Source organism: Leptonotus elevatus, chromosome 9 (assembly GCF_054856555.1).
Source record: "Leptonotus elevatus isolate MCC_2025b chromosome 9, RoL_Lele_1.0, whole genome shotgun sequence".
In the NCBI taxonomy this organism is placed as follows: Eukaryota; Metazoa; Chordata; class Actinopteri; order Syngnathiformes; family Syngnathidae; genus Leptonotus; species Leptonotus elevatus.
The window spans coordinates 12985514-13004499 of record NC_141247.1 but is presented as its reverse complement, the minus strand read 5'-3'; the positions used below and the strand labels follow the sequence as shown (position 1 = coordinate 13004499).

The 18986-nt window shown below is 37.5% G+C and overlaps 2 protein-coding genes across 2 annotated transcripts; one reads left to right on the top strand and one right to left on the bottom strand.

Annotated features, from left to right (window-relative positions):
- Positions 1-733: 733 nt before the first annotated feature.
- LOC147168421 (equilibrative nucleobase transporter 1-like) lies at positions 734-4278 on the bottom strand. Its single transcript, XM_086085553.1, has 9 exons — positions 4255-4278; positions 3803-3899; positions 3571-3732; positions 3040-3138; positions 2804-2947; positions 2397-2504; positions 1768-1954; positions 1496-1619; positions 734-848 (listed from the first exon to the last, which is right to left on the bottom strand). The coding sequence occupies exons 1-9, from the start codon at positions 4276-4278 to the stop codon at positions 759-761; spliced, it is 1035 nt and encodes a 344-aa protein (XP_085941679.1). The 3' UTR covers positions 734-758.
- Positions 4279-7751: 3473 nt separating this feature from the next.
- LOC147168420 (equilibrative nucleobase transporter 1-like) lies at positions 7752-17846 on the top strand. The gene is made up of 13 exons (XM_086084917.1): positions 7752-7998; positions 9223-9460; positions 9537-9666; positions 10507-10553; positions 10622-10698; positions 11190-11282; positions 11402-11541; positions 11713-11816; positions 13676-13819; positions 14002-14109; positions 16084-16270; positions 17295-17418; positions 17505-17846. Exons 2-13 carry the CDS (start codon positions 9274-9276, stop codon positions 17613-17615), a joined length of 1452 nt encoding a protein of 483 aa, XP_085941043.1. The 5' UTR covers positions 7752-7998; positions 9223-9273; the 3' UTR covers positions 17616-17846.
- Positions 17847-18986: the final 1140 nt, after the last annotated feature.

Here is an 18986-nt window from a genome sequence, read left to right as displayed (position 1 = left end):
GCCGGAAACGCAACAGACACATGATTTGATTCACTGATCTCACAATTAACATATTAAATATTGCAATAAACAAGTAGTTACACATAATGGATGATGTAGTTCATGCATATGATATGATAACAGCGCTATTATTAAGCACCAGGCGGTGTGAAGGCCTCCTTTGATTAGTTGTTTATTATTCTTGCAAGGGGAACATCAACAAACTAAATTTTTCCAAGCCTGTCTATCCTAGTATTTATAAAAAAAAACAGTTGGATTTTATATACAAAACATTTGAACATCAAATGGTGTGTCTCTGTTCACCCATTCTGTATGTGCCAATGTTCTTCCACTAGATGGCAGAAAGTGCAATTAATCAGTGTACTGTATCTCCTTGTTGCAACTTGCAACAGAATAATAGCTAGCTAAGCACGTTTCTTACGACATACATTTCAGAGTACAGTGAATTACCTCCCGCAAATAGTTAAAAATTCTGCAAGTAATTCCTCTCCAAAATCGTTTTTAGTCAAGTACAGATGTAGTACAGATTATATATATATATATATATATATCTCGCAGAGTTACAGGGACAGAATCTGAAAATGTGATACATTTCTGTGAGGTGGAAAACCTTAAAAAAAACAACAACTCAATAGCCGACAGTGTTATGTGACAGTGTCGGCGTCTGTGTAACTTTCATTAGGAGAGAATCCCTTCACTGATCAATGTGCAAACAAAAAAAAATACATTCCTGGGTCACTGTTTATATTATATTTGGTTCATTGGGATGCAATTCGTCTGCAGTGTAAAAAGACCGACAAGGGGTGGATGAAGGAGAACAGCATTAGCAGCACCATAGCGATGTTGACCTGAAGACACACGAAAGGGGAGATCACGATCATAAACTGTTCTTTCACAAATGTTTGCTAAATGCATAGCGGCTTGATTTTATACATCTGTTTCTGATTATTGGAATGGGTGAGAGAATATTTCAGGCAATGAAACGGTAATAACTGGCTCATAAAAGTCATTTATTGTCATTTATTTTCTCTTCATTTCATTTCTTACAGTGTACGTACATGATGTGTAGTATATGTGCTAATATGTCAGTTTAATCTGGGCCACGCAGAAATGGTCGTGCTAGCCATTGTAACATAAAAGTGGGCAGTTGGGTTGTTTCCCTAATAATCAGATTTCAGATTCATCCTCACTGAGCCACGCTGTCCGTCAATAATTGTCATGTGATCATTTTTCCGCCTCTTGATTGGTTGGTCAGAGCAGAACTTATAACCATGTCATTTTCATCCTTTGTGCAAATGTGCATTTTTCATAAGAATCTTGCACACTCTTTGATGCACCAGATGAGTATAATTGATTGACGTTTTAGATTAATATTGATTTTAAAGTGCTCCAGATGATACTGTATCATCAGTTCCAGTTCCATGCTGTTGCATTGTGTTTTTATGGTGCCTGTGCATACACAAATACACAAAATAGTACATCATGCGGTACTCACATATAAAGGATGTCCATCCAGAACATCTTCTACCACAGTAAAGCAGGCATACTGCAGTAAGGTGACGGCTGCCCCGAGAGTAAGCATGAGGCCAAACACTTTCCCAAAGTGGCACGGTGGGAAACTACACCACGAAAGACACAAAGACAAAAGCAGTGAAGGAAGGTAGGGGGTACATCAGGATTCAAAAGTTTCAAAAATGCAGTTACGTAGGTTCACAATGCCCTTCCGAGTTACTGCTTTTGAGAATGGCTGTCAGTAAATATACTCATGCCACACTGATGAAAGCTGCATTTCCGCCAAACAGGAAGGCACGACAGAGCACTTGCATGACGAAGGTGAAGTACTGGAGAGGCAGCACAGGGATGGCGGCGCAAATTGAGAACACCAGCGCCATCAACGCCGTCACGAAGAGAGAAATAACGGTGGAATTCAGTTCTGCCTCATGATCACTCATTCCTGCACACCGTTGGGGGGAGGGGGGGGGGGATGATTGGACGTTCAGTATAAATCCATCACAAGTACAATAGTCCACTTTTAGTTGTAAATTAAATACTGTGTATAAGACCCCACCAGCCTGTACCATTCGCTAGTGATGGGAAAATGAAGCTTCATGAAGCACTTGTAATATTTTTTTACTCCTTTAGATGCCACTCTTGGTTGAAAGATGCAGTGGAAATGTAATCAATTTCCTTTGCACTAGCCTTTATATTTAAACCAGGAGCACCATCTAGGGGAGTCAAAAAATATCACAAGTGCTTCACGAAGCTTCGTTTTCCCATCACTACCATTCGCAGAACTCGGGTAAGGGGAGGCCTCTAGTGAGCTTTTCCAATATACTCTGTGTTGTTGTTGTTTTTTTCAAATTTGGCTAACAATGCTGCTAACATTTATTCATTACCTGCTACTTTGTATTTGCGCTTTATTCTGTCCATGATGAACCCATTCCAGGGAGCACATAGAAAACCACACAGTTGGGTGAAAGCAAAAGCATTGACGTACCGGCTCACTGCAAACATATTGGACGACATGCATGATAAGAATAAATTCATATTTGGCTGAGTGGCTAATCTGTAAAACTCAACACAAGATGCAAATAATCTTAAATGCATTTCATATTGCAAAAGCACACTTTATGAAGAAAATTAACAAAAGGGAAAAAAAATGAATTATAGCAAAGACAAGATCATGTCAAGTTTTTCTTAAAACAAGCAAAACAAAATAAAAACCTCCTTTTTATTCTAACATTATGAGAGACTGCGATAAAAGTTTGCAACGTTTTCATTTCCTAGTGTGTCTGAGTTGTACCGAGTGAGAGCTCTCCACCCGTTAGCAAATCCAGCGTGGGTTGAAGCGTGCCGATGAACAGAACAAGCCTCAATTGGATCACCGAAAACCAGATTAGGCAAAAGAAGAACAATTTGGACAGAACACACTCACGAAAAGTTTTCTCTGAGAAGAAGGAGAGTGCACGTTTACAGAATGTCACAACCAAGAGAATGTTTGAATCAAATATTTATGGACATGTTTTTAATTTTACACACCTGGATTTGCACAATCCTGCTGGGCAGATTGTGTTTCGTTTGTTGACATCTGTGGGTCAATATTGCCAGAATCATCTGACTTTTTCAATTTGCCACAGGAAAACCTGGGGTAAAAAAATGACAGTAAAACAAGGCAAGTGTTTGTGGAATATGAATGAAGCAGTAAAATACACCCATTTTTTATCCATCTCGGGAGGGGGGGTTGGCATTTTCTCATTTGCTGTCAACTGAAAATTATATCACAGTTGCTTAGGTCACGGCTCAACTGTTTTCTGCTTTTGGTTATCTGATTTTGGTCATGCGATGTTGGAAAGCTGAGCCGTGATTGGCTGTTACCTGAGCCCTCAGAAAGTGTGATGTCATTTTCATTCGACAGAAGTGGCAAAATGGCCGCCTCCTGACATGGGTAAAAACAGGTGGATTTTGCCTCTTCATTCATATTTCACAAATGGAATATTAATCAGAATACAATTTTTAAACTAGTGGGGATGAATAAACATATTAATATGGTTGGAATGTCAGCGTTAGGATTTATACCCATAAGTGTCAAATGATCAGGCAGCGGGTATGGTATTATAGTTCTAGGAAGCAGGAAGAAGGTCCTGAGCACGTGAATGATGCTGCAGGCGGACACAAACAGGAAACTGGCCTTGAGGGAGATGCCAGCCTGGTATGCCACCTGTAGGAAGAAAACTTGTGATCAGTATAGGATGGTGTTAAATAAAACACTGTCATAAAATACGGACAACAATCCAACAGGGACTTAATTTGATGATGAGGAAGACTACTGCGGAAGAATCAAAGGCCCCGTTCAAGAGTGTGATGACGGTGGAACGATGAGCGCCGAACAGATTTCCCACCTTCAGAAGAAAAAAAATGATTGTGTTAAAAGTGACGAATGTTTAAAATCCATTGTGTTTAAAAACAATGTATGAAGACAATGCATCCCGCAACTTTTCTGACACAGCCACATTGTCTCAGCTTTTCAATCCGCTGTCAAAAAAAAAGAAGAGACAAAATAAGAAATCAGCACCAATGATCATTGTACAATTTGCACCAACGAGAACAACAATATCAGATTTAAACATTCAATTTTAGTTGAAAAAAATGTTGCACGACTAAATGCTGAGCCTAATTTGTTAAAAGGACAAAATTAAAATAAACAGCATACAGTACAGACCTTCTCTCAGTTCTGTTCTTCCCAAATGCTCTTACAAAAGACACTTCCTCTCTACTCATTATCTTCCTTTTATCTGTACACATACCTCAGGCAACCAGGCGACGTGCACATGTACTCCATGTATAAATTATTTGGTAGTCTTCCAGTTGAGAAAGAAACCCCCACAATGGTCACCAAAGTAAATTGAAGATGACAAAAAGTAATCATTAATGAAAATGTAAATTTTTAAAACACAGGAAATATAAAGTAGAAATGAACCCAAAATGTTACCTTAATATGTCGTATGAGTCCCCACTAGTCTAAACACGGCATTCTGATAAAAATTGTGTTTGTGAAATATAAGTTAAGCAGCAAAATCCAGCCGTTTTTTTTTTCAATCCATCTCAGGGGTCGGCCATTTTGCCACTTGCTACCGAAAATGACATCACAGTTGCTCAGGGCTCAGGTAACGACCAATCACAGTTCAGCTTCAGAAAACAGGTCAGCATTGCACTCTCAATTATTTTGACAAAAAATACATTATTTTCCAATTTTTAAAAACTGTTTTTGTTAAATTATCTATACCATGTGTGTGTGAATGGGTGAATGTTAGGCTTTGTAAAGCGCTTTAGGCACCATATTATATAAATAAAGTGCTACAAAAAAAAGCAGTCAGAATTTGCATAATTAATCCACTTTCTGTTAATCGTTTTGCTAAGTGATGTGCCATACGTTTTTTTCTAATGTGAAAACGGTACAAAAATCTGGTACTTATTTTCAGTACTGGACTTAATGAGAAAACGAACAAACAAGTTCAGTAGTAATTTTATACTTTTTTTTTCTTAAGTCTAGTTTTCAGCAGATTTTTGAACAGGCACAATTACGTAAAACACTTATCAGCTCTTGTATTGATGTGAAATTGGAAGATTTGGAAACTGACGTCACACCGAGACATGTGAGTCACCAACCTTTGTGAAACTGAAAGCTACAAGTTTGATAACAACGATCTAAGAATTGCTGTTATTTCTGCTGAGCATCTAAACAGGTATTTTGGCTAAACTGCTTCAGCAAGTTCTTCAGATTTTTTTTATTTATCTCCTTCTTCTTAGTATATCGGTAGTTTAGAATAGAATAGAGTTTTATTGCCATTTGTAAAGGTTAAACAACAGATCACATTAGAATTCTTGTGCATGTCCTTGAGTCAAGTAACAAAACAGTAACAAGTCAGCAAAGTGTTTTAAAAGCAAGATACATGGACAAAGAACTAAAACCTTAAACATGAGTAAACTGGTAAAAGGACTAAACTGCACATTAAAGGTGAAACAATAAAAGCATAAAAATTAGTCAAGGTGCATCGGATAAGAACTGAATATAAGTAAACAATGACAATAAAGTAAAAAGATTCCAAATGCATCCGAGTGAGAACTAGAAATATGCCCTCCTGAGCAGGCCCGGACTGAGAAGGTGGGATCAGCGAGATTTTTCCTGTTGGCCGCCAGGGGGCGCTGTTGTCGGGCCACGAGTTCGTTTCAAAAGCAGCATTTGAAGTGCTTAATAGATTTAGATAAAAAAAAATATATATATATATATATAGTAAAAAAAAAATATTTTTTGCGCATATGTTTACTTTTTCTGTAATTATTAGTTTACTACCGCATTATCGTAGGTAACTTGCAAATAGATGTACGGCACCTTCCGATTTACGTACCCCCTCGCCAAACTGGAGTGCCTCCACTAATTAAAGGCGCTGTCGAGAAATGACCACAGGGGGGTGCCATCACACACAGCAAGTAAATGATTGGGCTGCAGCCCCATCCTGGTCAAAGGAATGAAACTCATGGCGTTTTGGTCACTGATCACCCCCTCATCCATTCATTCTTTTGAGCTTTTTATGGTCAAAATAGGGGAACTGAAAATGAGAGTAAGTGGTGGGTGAAATGTTGGGTGCAATGGTTGTAGTTGCATATACTATTCAAAAATTTGGAAGGCTCATAATAAATAAATTAAAAAAAAAAAATAAAAAAAAATACAAAAATAAAAAAAAATAATAATAATAATAATAATAATAATAAATAATAAGGAAAAAATAATAAGGAAAAAATAATAAGGAAAAATAATAAGGAAAAATAATAAGGAAAAATAATAAGGAAAAATAAATAAATAAATAAAAAATAAATAAAAATAAAAATAAAAATCTATTAAATAACCCTAACCCTAACCCTAACCCTAACCCTAAACCCTAACCCTAACCCTAAACCCTAACCCTAACCCACTAACCCTAACCCTAAACCCTAAACCCTAACCCTAACCCTAACCCTAAACCCTAACCCTAAACCCTAACCCTAAAACCCTAAAACCCTAAAACCCTAACCCTAACCCTAACCCTAATCCTAATCCTAACCCTAAAACCCTAACCCTAACCTTAACCTAACCCTAACCCTAAACCCTCACCCTAACCCTAACCCTAAAACCCTAACCCAAACCCAAACCCAAACCCAAACCCAAACCCTATCCCTAAAACCCTAACCCTAACCCTAAACCCTAACCCTAACCCTAAACCCTAACCCTAACCCTAACCCTAACCCTAAACCCTAACCTAACCCTAACCCTAACCCTAACCCTAACCCTAAAACCCTAACCCTAATTAATTTTAAATAATGTTTTTATTAAATTCATATTTGTTGAGGCATGCTCTTTTACAGACAAACAGACACTAGACAGACAGACGTTAAAAAAAATTTTTTACGTTCAACACTCCATATAGTGCTTCATAAACAGTCATACACACATACATTACGTGTGGGTAAATAACACAAATATAATGTTTTAGATCCAGTGTCATCATTTTCTACACCAACATTTTATGAAAGAGGAAGTCATGATTGGGAAAGAGAATCCCGTGTTCATCTCTATTTTGGCTCTTTCTTTCCGTCAAATCTCAAATTCAATGACATTAGATCATAAGTTGCCACAAAAGTTTGCTGATGTTGGCAGTGTTCGTATTTTGGGGTTCCTGAATTTCAGAATCATGTGTGCAAACTGCCAAGTCTTACTAAATTGGTTACTTTTTTTTATTTTTATCATTAGTGATAGATGTTACTTTTGGCTGTTAAAATCCTGCATGATGATGTTGGGCATAATTTGTTAGCAAAGATGCTATGACTGGATTTGAGTTTTGTTTTGTTTTTAACCAGAGAATCAACTAATACAGGACATGCAATAAAAAAAAAAGTTGAAAAGTAAGATGAGGGGATTTGGTTAACATTTGTCAACTGTGGGTGAGTGACCACCTTTGAAACTTTCTTTTACTGATTAAGGACTATATAAATAAACTTGACTTTTCTTTAAAAATGTTTAAGGGAAATACACTCTTTGTTGATGTCGTTAAATGACCCCCAAAAAATCAATAAAGGTCAAATTTCTCAGTTCTGAGGTGCAGCCGTAAAAATGATGAGCGCTTCAAAGAATGCTTTCGCGTCTGTTTCCAATCACCATTTTTTTCCCTGTTGTTGCAGTCACATGACCTTTAGACTAACTGAACAAGTCTTGCAACAAATGCAGCACTTTCATCATAGCTCCAGTAGAACTGTGGAGCATTTTTCTTCCGTTTTTCTTGCAACGAACCGTAGTGGAGACTGGGTCTTTCTTTGCACCAAAGAGACGGCTTGAGAAAGGAGGAGAGAGGAAACCCAGAGGCAAGAGGAAGGAGGAGCTATAATATTTAAAAGGAAGGGAGTAAGTCAGGACATGTGGAGATGTAGCCTTTGATATCCACCAAGGCATACAAGCGATCATCAGAGGTATGTATTACTTCTTTTAAAATAGCACATTTAATTTTTTGACCTAAATGAATGAATTAAGTAGTTCAGGACAATGAACCCAATAAGCTACATTACCTCTGAAATTCGTGGATGTGCAGTAAATAGAAAATTAATTGCTATATGGTTTAAGCAAGTCACACATATTTAATGTATGGCAGCACTGGAGTACGGAATGTTGACTCTTTGAAGTACAGTACAGTGGAAGCCCGGTTTTGTGATAAACCTGGTGGGAAAGGTCTGACTATAAGCAAATTTTACAAAAACCAAAACAGCACTTCCCATAAGAAACAATGTAAATCTAATGTGTCCATCCCGAAATAATATTACATTTATACAGAACAACTATGGTTTAACATACAGAAAACAATGCAAAATAACTATAAATGACTCGGGAAATGGATAAATGAACCCTTTATACATGATGATGTTGCACAGAAAACTTTCTAGAGGTCTGTGGTGCACTCTAAAAACGGGTTGGGTCCAAAATGGACCAACCCAACTTTTTGAGTTGTTAAACAAATGAAATGAATATAATTAATAAATTAAAATAATTTGAAAAATAATCCACAACCTTTTTTTTTGGCTTGTTTTGTGGGTTAAAAAAATAAATATATAAAATATATAAAATAAAATAAAAAATATATTAAGTTAAAATAATTTAAAAAATAATTCACAATGCAACCAATTTTTGGGCTTGTTTTGTGGGTTTTTCATTTGACCCAACTTCTTGGGAATAACCCAACCGAATTTGGTCAAAATGAACCAACCCAACTTTTTGAGTTAAAACATTGGGTCAAATTAAATAATAACCCACAAAGAAACCCAATTTTTTTTTTGTGGGTTATTCATTTGACCCAAGTTTATGGGGTGAGAAATGAACCGATCCAACTTTTGAATTTTCAAACCCAAGAAGTTGAGTAAAATGAATGAATTAACTCAAAATGCAACCCCATTTTTGGGTTATTTTGTGGTGTACTTATTTGACCCAACTTTTTGGGTTAATTGAATAACCCAAAAAGTTGAGTTGGTCCCCTTTTGACCCGATTTGGGTTATTTTTGAGTGTGATTTTAATCTTTACCAAAGGGTTGACATAGTCATCAGAAAACAAGAAAACACACTCAATAAATAAAGTGCAGATAACTGGAAAACCCTGCTAAATAGTGACAAAGTATTTGACCTCCAGCACTTCTTGTTTTCGGCAGTTATGAACACCGACTCCACCGGTGTGTGAACGAGTGGCAGATGATACAACCATGACGGACTATCAAAGTCGTTTCGGGGTGCGACGAGGCCTCACCTTCATCACGGGCCTGGTGGAGTGTCTTTGTTTTGCAGGCATCATATTTGGGTGGGCCTCACTTGTTTTCGTCATCAAGAAGGACGGTTACTTCGACTATCGATGTGTCAACACCACGGGAATCAATGGCTCACAGGTCTTAGGTCAGTTTGTGATTCTCAACTCTTTTGATCCGGAAAAAAGAAAAGCGCAACATCGGCTTTTACTTGACTCGTTCAGATTGCAGTGGACAGGATGAGCAGTTCTCGCTGGTCTTCACCATTGCATCCTTCATGAACAATTTGGTCACGGTGGCAAGCGGTTTCATTTTCGACCACTTTGGCACAACGGTGGCTCGGCTCTTGGGAATGTGAGTACATATTGACATTACCTTGATAGAGTTCAGTCGGTTAGAATGAAAGGTTTTTCCTTAAAAAAATATCGGCATGGTTTCTAAGAGATCGAATTTGCTTTTCAATGTGGCAGGGAAGTATTGAATTGAATGATCAATAATGAATGACTAACAAAATGGATAGAGCAAATATTCACCTGCAACGACAAGGCTATATGTGTACATATTTAACATTAGTAGCTTTCATAAGGAATTCGAATGTCTTCATACACATCTAACACGGAATCACAGGAACACTGATAAAACTGGCACCATTTTTTTTTTTTGGGTGGGGGAAAAGTTGATCTCCAAATAAATCAAAGCATTAAAAAAAAGTACCTGACCTTAGAGTGATAAATATACTTAAAGTTTGAAAGGAGGAGCTGTCAGTGAAAAATACACGTTTGGCTGAAAGTGTACACCATTTTGTAATGTAGAAGCTATTACTCCAGAACAATCCAAATCAACAGCAAAAATATACTAGCACAAGGAATGTCCATGTGTTTCCACTAAAACAGGGCGGTGGGAAAATACAGGGCCGAGGAATGCAAATAGCTTTTCCCAGCTCTCAACGAAACGCGCTATATAAATCCGATGTATTATTATTATTATTATTATAACTTCAGAGCTTGATGAGTTGAAGGGCTTTACTGTTCTAGAAATTAAAGGAAAACAAACGGAAAAGAAGCCCCAGGGGTAGTCGAAGCAGGTAATTAACTTCACAAGTGTAGCATTTTTTTTTGACTTCTTAAATACAATCTGAAAGTTCTAAAAACATGCACAGGTCACGCAAGGAATGTGTTTATTTATTTATTTCAGAGGTTTTCACACCGTGGGTACCTTGATGGTGGCTTTCTCAAATTCAGGTAAAACAAAACACTTTTTTGGGTCTTGTAGGCGAGCGTGCTCATTGATTTGTCTTTTTTTCCATCAGCTCTGTCCGTCCTCCTTTTCCCAGCCCTCTCCTTCATAGCTGTGGGCGGCATCATGTTGCTCATCACCAACATGCAGGTACGTCATCAACATTTTTGTCAACCAAGGGCTTGTTAAAGCAGTGTTTTCCAACATTTGCTGAGCCAAGGCAAATATATATATATATATATATATATAAAATCTTATGACCCACTAAAATGTCACATAAAGCATCCATCCATCCGTCCATTTGAATATGATGACAAATTCAGATAAACTATGAGAGCCTGCCACGTCCAAAAAGGCTAGCAAGTAAACGTGGCGGCCATATTGAATGGGGCAATTTCGGGGTCGAACAGGAAATGACATCAGCCTCAATGGTAACTAATCAATAACGTTACTTTATTTATCCTGCTAATCCAAGAAGAGATATACTCTACATATATTTTGAAGTATTTTTCTATTATAACATTTCAACTTTTATCTTAAAAACATTCAACTCTATTCCTGTAGATTACAATGTTCTATTTACCATTTACCAAAAAAAAAAGAAGACACATCTATGTAATCTATTTCAATTTCTCCTGAAGGTGGGAAACCTTTTTGGCACCCGTCGTTCAACCGTCATCACTCTCTACAATGGGGCCTTTGACTCTTCCTCAGCACTCTTCTTAGTCATTAAGGTGTGTCTCATTGGAGAGATTTCCTTCATTTTCCATCGCCAAATGAAATATAATAATTGATCTAACCTCATATAACACAGTGATGCTGATCTTACCCCCCCCCCCCCCCCCCGGTACAGTTGGTTTACGAATCGGGCATTTCTCTCCGTGCCTGTTTCCTGTTCCTGTCCATCTGCAGCGTCTTTCACGTGCTCAGGACTTTCTTCCTGTTTCCCAGAACCTTTATTCCATACCCACTGCCTGATCACTACACATATGGGTATGAACCGCAACGGCTTTGTTTGAATCACCTTGAGTTACCTCATGTATAAAATGTGCTGTGTATGCGCAAAGTTGGTATTTATTCTTAGCAAGTGTAAAGTCAATGTATGCCCGTGAGGCGTTTCATGTAAACAATTCCTCATAATATTGTACTGTTTTGTGACCTCAGGCTATCCTGCGGCAATCTAAAAACCGCCACGCGCTCTATGAACGTGAGCTCGGAGCAAAGCACAGAGACAGAGCAATTTAAGAGCGAGGCACCTGCGGAGCAAGGTCAGTGTGCAACTGCAGGTTCGCGCGCTTTTCTAACCCAGGTGACACACACCACACACACGCATGCTAGGCTCAAATTTAGCTTCAATGTTTGAGATATAGTAAAGCATCAGCCACTTAGTTTTTCACAATTTCTCAGGTTCTATTTTGGTGATGTGTGCGAAATACGATGGTATGCCAATTTTCTTGTTAGCCAACGAGCTAGTTCTAGTAGCTAGTGTTAGAAATCATTCATTTGATTTCCTGCGTGTTCAAAATAAAACTCAAAGTTGAGATCTCGTGAAGAAGTTTTCTTGCAAGCTTTTATTATTCAGAAATTTCCGAGCCACTTTGGGTCCTTGCTCAATCAGCAGTGACCACAAAGTGTGCCTCTCGCTCTCTGCTCCTCCACACTTATACAAAAACAGTGATTAGAAAGAATACTCCCCCCCCCCCCCCCCCCCCCCCCCCCTGTCATCTTGTCCTGTCAGCAGAGTGAAATACACAACTTAGAATCCTACACCAGTTCCTATCTCAGTCCACTCCAGATGTGGGTAAACAATTGGTCCCCGGCACCTCCTTGCACCAAGAAATTTATGGACAGACCTCTGCTTGCACTTTCAAACATCCCCTCATTGAAATAACTCAGAAACCTTACTTGACATTTCTTTCCCAGGGAAGAGAACAAAGACTATAGATTGACTAACATATGAATTAACTGTTGTCTTATTATTACACAGCTCTAACTAATATCAAAAACGGTTAAAATATAAATTGAAACAGAAAAACAATGTTAATAATCTAACACTAGCGACAATAGCTACCTCACAAAATTAGCCATTTTAACCACAGTGATTTAACTACCAGAAAACAAATTTCACCTTTCATTCAAGGAATCAAGCACAGGTGTTGGTAGTTTAAAAATATTAGCAACGATAACTAGAGATGGGCGAGTACCGATACCAGACATCGGTATTGGGCCCGCGTACCCGGCCTTATTTCAAAAGTAGGGATGAGTGAGTACCTATACCAGGTCTCAGTATCGGTACCGGTCTGAAAAAGAAAGTGTTATTGAACACGTCTAAGGATAACCAATTGTGAATGGTCTGCTTACTGTTTGTCATCCTTAGCAATGTTTTTTAATCAATACATACAGTTAGGGGTGGGAATCTTTGAATGTCTCACGATTCGATTCGATTCTGATTTTTGGGTGTGCGATTCGATTCAGAATCGATTTTCGATTAAGAGCGGTTTGATTGACAATGATTTTTGCTTCAATTTATAGATGTGCAAGGAATCGTAATGATCTACTCCAGTCTGACTCGCTAATACTAATTAGCGCGCTACTGGCAGCACTTTTATCACTCAAAAGAACGGCTTCACGCTGCAAAAAAACAAACTTTTATTGGAATAACTTGATCGCTACAACTTGAAAGTGTATCAGACCGCGTGGAACCACACTGCCCCTAAATGGCCAAATCGGGTACAACATGAACAGCGCTCCCAATAAAGGCACACACAAACAAAGGGAAGACAGTATAAAAATAATTGAAATAAAATCGATTTTGGGACATTTAAAATCGATTCTGAATCGTACTAAATGAGAATCGTGATTCTTATTTGAATCGATTTTTTGGCACACCCCTAGATACAGTAAATCCAGCTGCCATATCTGGTGTTGTCATTGAAATTTGATGCATGCTTCACTGAAGAATTGTAAAATATTAGCATTTCTAGGTGAAAGATCCAACCTGATTAAAATAACTGCAGATCTTTTTAGAGGCTTAATGATGCAGTTTTGATTAATTGTTCAGGTCTGGTGCTGAACCTTTTGGTGAGCTAATTGTTTTGATAACTCTGCAATTTCTTGTTTTTCCCAGAGAAAACGCTACGTGAGTGTGTTCTAACCAGATTATTCATATGGCACACAATCTGGTTGTCGGTGATCCAACTGAGACATTATCTGTTCATTGGTACCCTTAACTCCACGCTGCAAAAGCTAACTCATGGAGAGCCTTCACTTGGTAAACTCACACTCGGCACTGCAGTCGAATGCAATTTAAATATTCTTCATAAACATGCTTACTTAGTCCTAATTTTTGTTGTTTTAGTTAATTACCCCAGAAAGACAAAAACCATAAACCGGCACTGCGAGTTTGACAGCGTCTTCATCTAAATGTTTACACGTTTCCCTGTGTGTTGTCAGTCAGCCAGTACATCAACGCCTTTGCCTTCACCCAACTGTGCGGGGTTTTGTGTGCGCCTTGGAACGGCCTCATCATGGACAGAAACAAGCGCAAACCCCGGGCGGAAGGTAATGAGCCACAAGCACATTTCACTTTACCGTCACCAGGAAGAAATTAACTCATTCACTGCCATTGACGGCTATAGACGTCAAAAATTCATTTGAACTATTTCTATTAGTTTAACATTTTTTTCCACTTTTATTAACAAGAGTGTGAAAACCTAGGGGAAAAAAATATTGTACATTTATACCAGATATAAAATTTGTGATTAATCATGATTTAACTATTGAAGTCATGTGATTAATTACAATTAAAAAAAAATATCGCCGGACGCCCTAATTTTTAATAATATTTTCTTTTTTGAAAAAAAATATTTAAAAAAAGAAAAGAAAAGATTATTTAAAAAATTGGTTGTCAGGCAATTACATTTTTTTTTATTGTAATTAATCACATGACTTCTCACGATTAATCACAAATATATGAAATACAATAAAAACTTTTTTCTAGGTTTTTATACTCTTGTTAACAAAAGTGGGAAAAATGGTAAACTAACAGAAATAGTTCAAATTAATTGTTGACGTCTAAAGCTGTCAATGGCAGTGAATGAGTTAAAAATTAACAAATGGAAACCATAGAGACCGGACTCGGTGGAGCTTTCATCGTGGGTACAAAGTAGAACCCACTGAACAAATACATTGTCAGGCCAAAAAAAGAAAGAAAAAGAAGTGACCGCTGAGCAAATGGATAACAGGAATGTGGTGATGACATAAAGAAAAAAAGGTGTTTAAAAACATGTTTCAGAGCAGTCCAGTTATTGAGGAAAAAAAAGTGATAGTTGTAACAGAAGCAGTGCAGGATGTGAAGTTTGACGCCTGACGCTCATTTCTTCCACTCTGTTTGTTTGAAATAATTAGTGTCCACAATACAGTAGGCTATAAACTTATGTTAATATGTACTGAATAATTATTTTCCATAACATTAGACAACTATTGCATGCAATGTTGTCACTTAATTGGATATGCATGCATCCACTGTTTTCGAGCATCAACAGTTCTCTATCATAATTTTTGTAGAAACAGGATAATTACGGGTGCCACATAGCGAGTGATTACCGCTGACCTGAAATGAAAAGATGGCAAAACCTTGGACATGACAAACCACCCAGAAAAACCCTTAATCTTACATTAAGACCAGTACTTCCCACTGGTCGTCTATGTGCTCCAAAAACAAAAGAAAAGTTTATACATAAAACAAAGCAACCATATTAACTCATTCACTGCCATTGACGGCTATAGACGTCAAAAATTCATTTGAACTATTTCTATTAGTTTCACATTTTTTTGCCATTTTTGCTAACAAGAGTATGAAAACCTAGAATTATTATTATTTTTATTTAGAACAGATTAATCGTTAGTTAACTAGTGAAGTCAGGCCTAATTTAAAAAATCTATATTAAAAATAAGGGGCATTTAATCGTAATTAATCGCATGATAATTATATATCTGTTATAAATAAATAAAAATTCTAGGTTTTCATAAAAAAATTAATGAAATGAAAAAAAAGTTACATAGAAATACTTCAAATGAATTTTTGACGTCTATAGTCGTCAATGGCAATGAATGAGTTAAATGCAGAATAAGATTAAAATACTGAAACTGTGAATAATTGATTATGTCTGAGTTGAAGTAATTGCATTTTTAGGTTACACCACCGGTCCAAACTCACGTCACATACCAACTGGTCAGTAAAAGGTAAAACTACATGTTGCTGCCTGACTAATACTGAATATTGTTTGAGTTTCTCCATAATCATCCAAATTGAAACAAACAAAGGCTTGAAATATTTCACTTGGTGTGTGGTGATTTGGTGATTTAATATAACATAAAAATGTCCCTTTTTGAAATAATGTATTGAAAAAATGTGACTTTTCATTGCTATTTTAATATTCTAGCATGCACCTGTGCTGAGGGGTTCTATAGCGTGTCAAACTCTACTCCACTGGCAGCTTGCCAATCAAAATCTAAAACTTGTTTTGTCTGCAGGTGTGAGTGAGCAAGAGGCAGACCTGAATTCCGCAATTCTTTCTCTCTTGCTGACATCACTGATGGCTTTGGTGTTCTCAATTTGTGCCGCCACGCCACTCCTACCGCTTCAGTACTTTACCTTCATCATCCAAGTGCTCAATCGCTCCTTCCTGTACGGTGGCAACGCAGCATTCCTCAGTGTGGCGTGAGTCAACCTACACACAAAAATGTTTACAAGATCTCCCTTAATAAGCAGGAAAGTCTTACAGTGAGGTATTGCTTTGATAACTATTTTTAATAAACAATGAATGTGTCGATTATTTTGTTGATTGGAGTCAACCGTTCCCCTCAAGCGCCTTGGTTCAAAATGATGAGGGAGTGCACACAGTTTATGTAAACTTAAAAATCCAAAATACTATGGCGATTGTTTTGGTATTTTCAGAAGTTGAAGTGGACATAACTAAAGACGTGCATGTGACTTTTGGTGACGATTCATAACATTTTTGTGCCATTAAGTGACAATTAGCTTTTGTACATATATACATATACAGTTATGCTCATAAGTTTTAGGGGTGGGAATCTTTGAATGTCTCACGATTCGATTCCGATTTTTGGGTGCACGATTCGATTCGGAATAAATTTTCGATTAAGAGCGATTTTTGATTCAAGGTGATTTTATTAACAATGATTTTTTTGCTTCAATTTATAGATGTGCAAAGAATCGTAAATGATCTACTCCAGCCTGACTCGCTAATGCTAATTAGCGCGCTACTCGCGGCACTTTTATCACTCAAAAGAACGGCTCCACGCTGAAAAACAACAACTTTTATTCGAATAACTTGATGGTGACTTTTTCCTTCTACTCTCTAATGTGGCTACCAGTGTATCAGACTGCGTGGAACCACACTGCCCCTAAGTGGCCAAATCGGGTACAACATGAACAGCGCTCCCAATAAAGGCACACACAAACAAAGGGAAGACAGTATAAAATAATTGAAATAAAATCGATTTTGGGACATTTAAAATCGATTCTGAATCGTACTAAATGAGAATCGCGATTCTTATTCGAATTGATTTTTTGGCACACCCCAAATAAGTTGACATGTTTATTGTTCATTGCTCTTCTAATATAAGCTTTGCATATACTACATATGCATCTACTTGGTAGTCTTTATAATATTTATTCAAATGTGAATTTTTGTGTTGTGTTTTTTTGTCCGTGTATGTAGATTCCCATCATGCCACTTTGGGAAACTGTACGGCCTCGTCATGGCCATTTCGGCAGTCTTCTCTTTACTGCAGTACGCATGCTTTGCTTTGGTAAAGTCGGTTCTGCATGGAGATCCTTTATATGTGAGTATACAATCACTCGATGAGGCAAAAGCTTTAATGACACTCGTACAAATTCCTTCGTCACTTTTATTTCCATTTGTCTGCAGGTGAACATCGCTCTGACGCTGGTCATCCTGCTCGCTTTCATCCACCCCCTGTCCGTCTTTTTGCACTGTCGAAGTCTTGCATCACAGCGAGCCAAGAGCCGGGTTCAATAGCACAGCTGATACAGTGGCTGGAACATTAATACTTTATTTTTGGTGCTTATTAAATGTTTCACATACTGTAGTTGTAATGATGTGTTTTGGATTATTTTATTGTGTTTTACTGTATGCAACACCAAAGCTGCTTTGTGTACTAACTAACATTTTTATTTTATTTTTGCCCGCCTTATGTTAACTTTGTCTAAACACTTTTTTAACTGGAATAAATATCAAAGTGTACATTTACTGACTTCTTGATGTATTTGATAATGATAATGTAAAAGACTCTGGTTGGTAACCCGGTGGGTAGTAGGTGATGTCTGGTCGGTGCTGGTTTTCACTTTCCTTTCTTTTCTTTGATCCTTCCTCGGGTCTCCTGACAACCTCACGACTCTAGCTGGATTCTGAAGTATTCGGTTTAGGTGAACGGTATGGGATTTTTAATAGGTTTTAGGTGAATTAATGAATAAATACTCACACGCACGCACACATGCACACACGCACATGCACATACAAAATTTTAAAAAATTAAAAAGAAAGAAAAAAAAATGATAATGATAATGTAGTTGCCAAAATGTAACTCAGGCTTGTGGAAGCACAGAAAAACTCAACAGAGCAGTTTATGACTCAGCTCTGCCACCTAGTGCTCACAGTACTCAGTCATACAAAGTCTGCAGAAGTCATCGCAAATATAAAAATGAGATGAGCCCATGCAGCGAGAGCTCAGTCCAAAAACTTGAAAACTAATTGTGACGGCATTCAAAAGAATATGAAGGGAATTATCTCAAATGTATGCTGTGAACACAGCAAAAAATAAAAAATAAATAATAATAATAATAAATACTCCAGAGGCTCCTCTGCAGCCCCGAGTTGTGTCTGTTTCCAGAAATAACACAGACAACCTCACTGACCAAGTCTCTCACCGTGCCCTGCTGTGCAACAACATGTTAGCTTGACGCAAACCTGTCAATTCTGTCACTCGAAATGTAAGTGTGTGTACATCTCCCATAGCAGCCAATTACAGACGGAGTCTTGCACAACGGGAATGACAGAAATAGAAACAAAAGTAGGAGGAGCTAAGAATAGAAATGACAACCTAACACCTAGCGTCAATGGTCTCCATCTGTTTGGAGGGATGCAATTGGAAAAACAAACCTCTACAAATGAATGAAATGCTCAACAGTAGTTCGCAATCTTTTTATAGTGTCACCTTAGCTTACCAAGTACTACCATAATCAATCAATTAGCTGTCAAAGTTAAAGTGTTAACTCATTGAGTAATCACAAAAAAAATATTGCATTAAATCGTATATTAATGCAGATTAATCACACTATTAACTCATTCACTGCCATTGACGGCTATAGAGGTCAAAAATTCATTTTAACT

Excerpts from the sequence above, each read along its gene's own strand:
- LOC147168420 (XM_086084917.1), top strand. The coding sequence starts at position 9,274 with ATGACGGACTATCAAAGTCGTTTCGGGGTGCGACGAGGCCTCACCTTC. Across the intron at positions 9,667-10,506 it reads GTGGCTCGGCTCTTGGGAAT|AGGTTTTCACACCGTGGGTA; the intron begins GTGAGTACATAT and ends TATTTATTTCAG. Across the intron at positions 10,554-10,621 it reads GGTGGCTTTCTCAAATTCAG|CTCTGTCCGTCCTCCTTTTC; the intron begins GTAAAACAAAAC and ends TTTTTCCATCAG.
- LOC147168421 (XM_086085553.1), bottom strand. The coding sequence starts at position 4,278 with ATGAGTAGAGAGGAAGTGTCTTTT. Across the intron at positions 3,900-4,254 it reads GTAGAGAGGAAGTGTCTTTT|GTGGGAAATCTGTTCGGCGC; the intron begins GTAAGAGCATTT and ends TTTCTTCTGAAG. Across the intron at positions 2,505-2,803 it reads GGGTGGAGAGCTCTCACTCG|TGAGCCGGTACGTCAATGCT; the intron begins GTACAACTCAGA and ends ATATGTTTGCAG.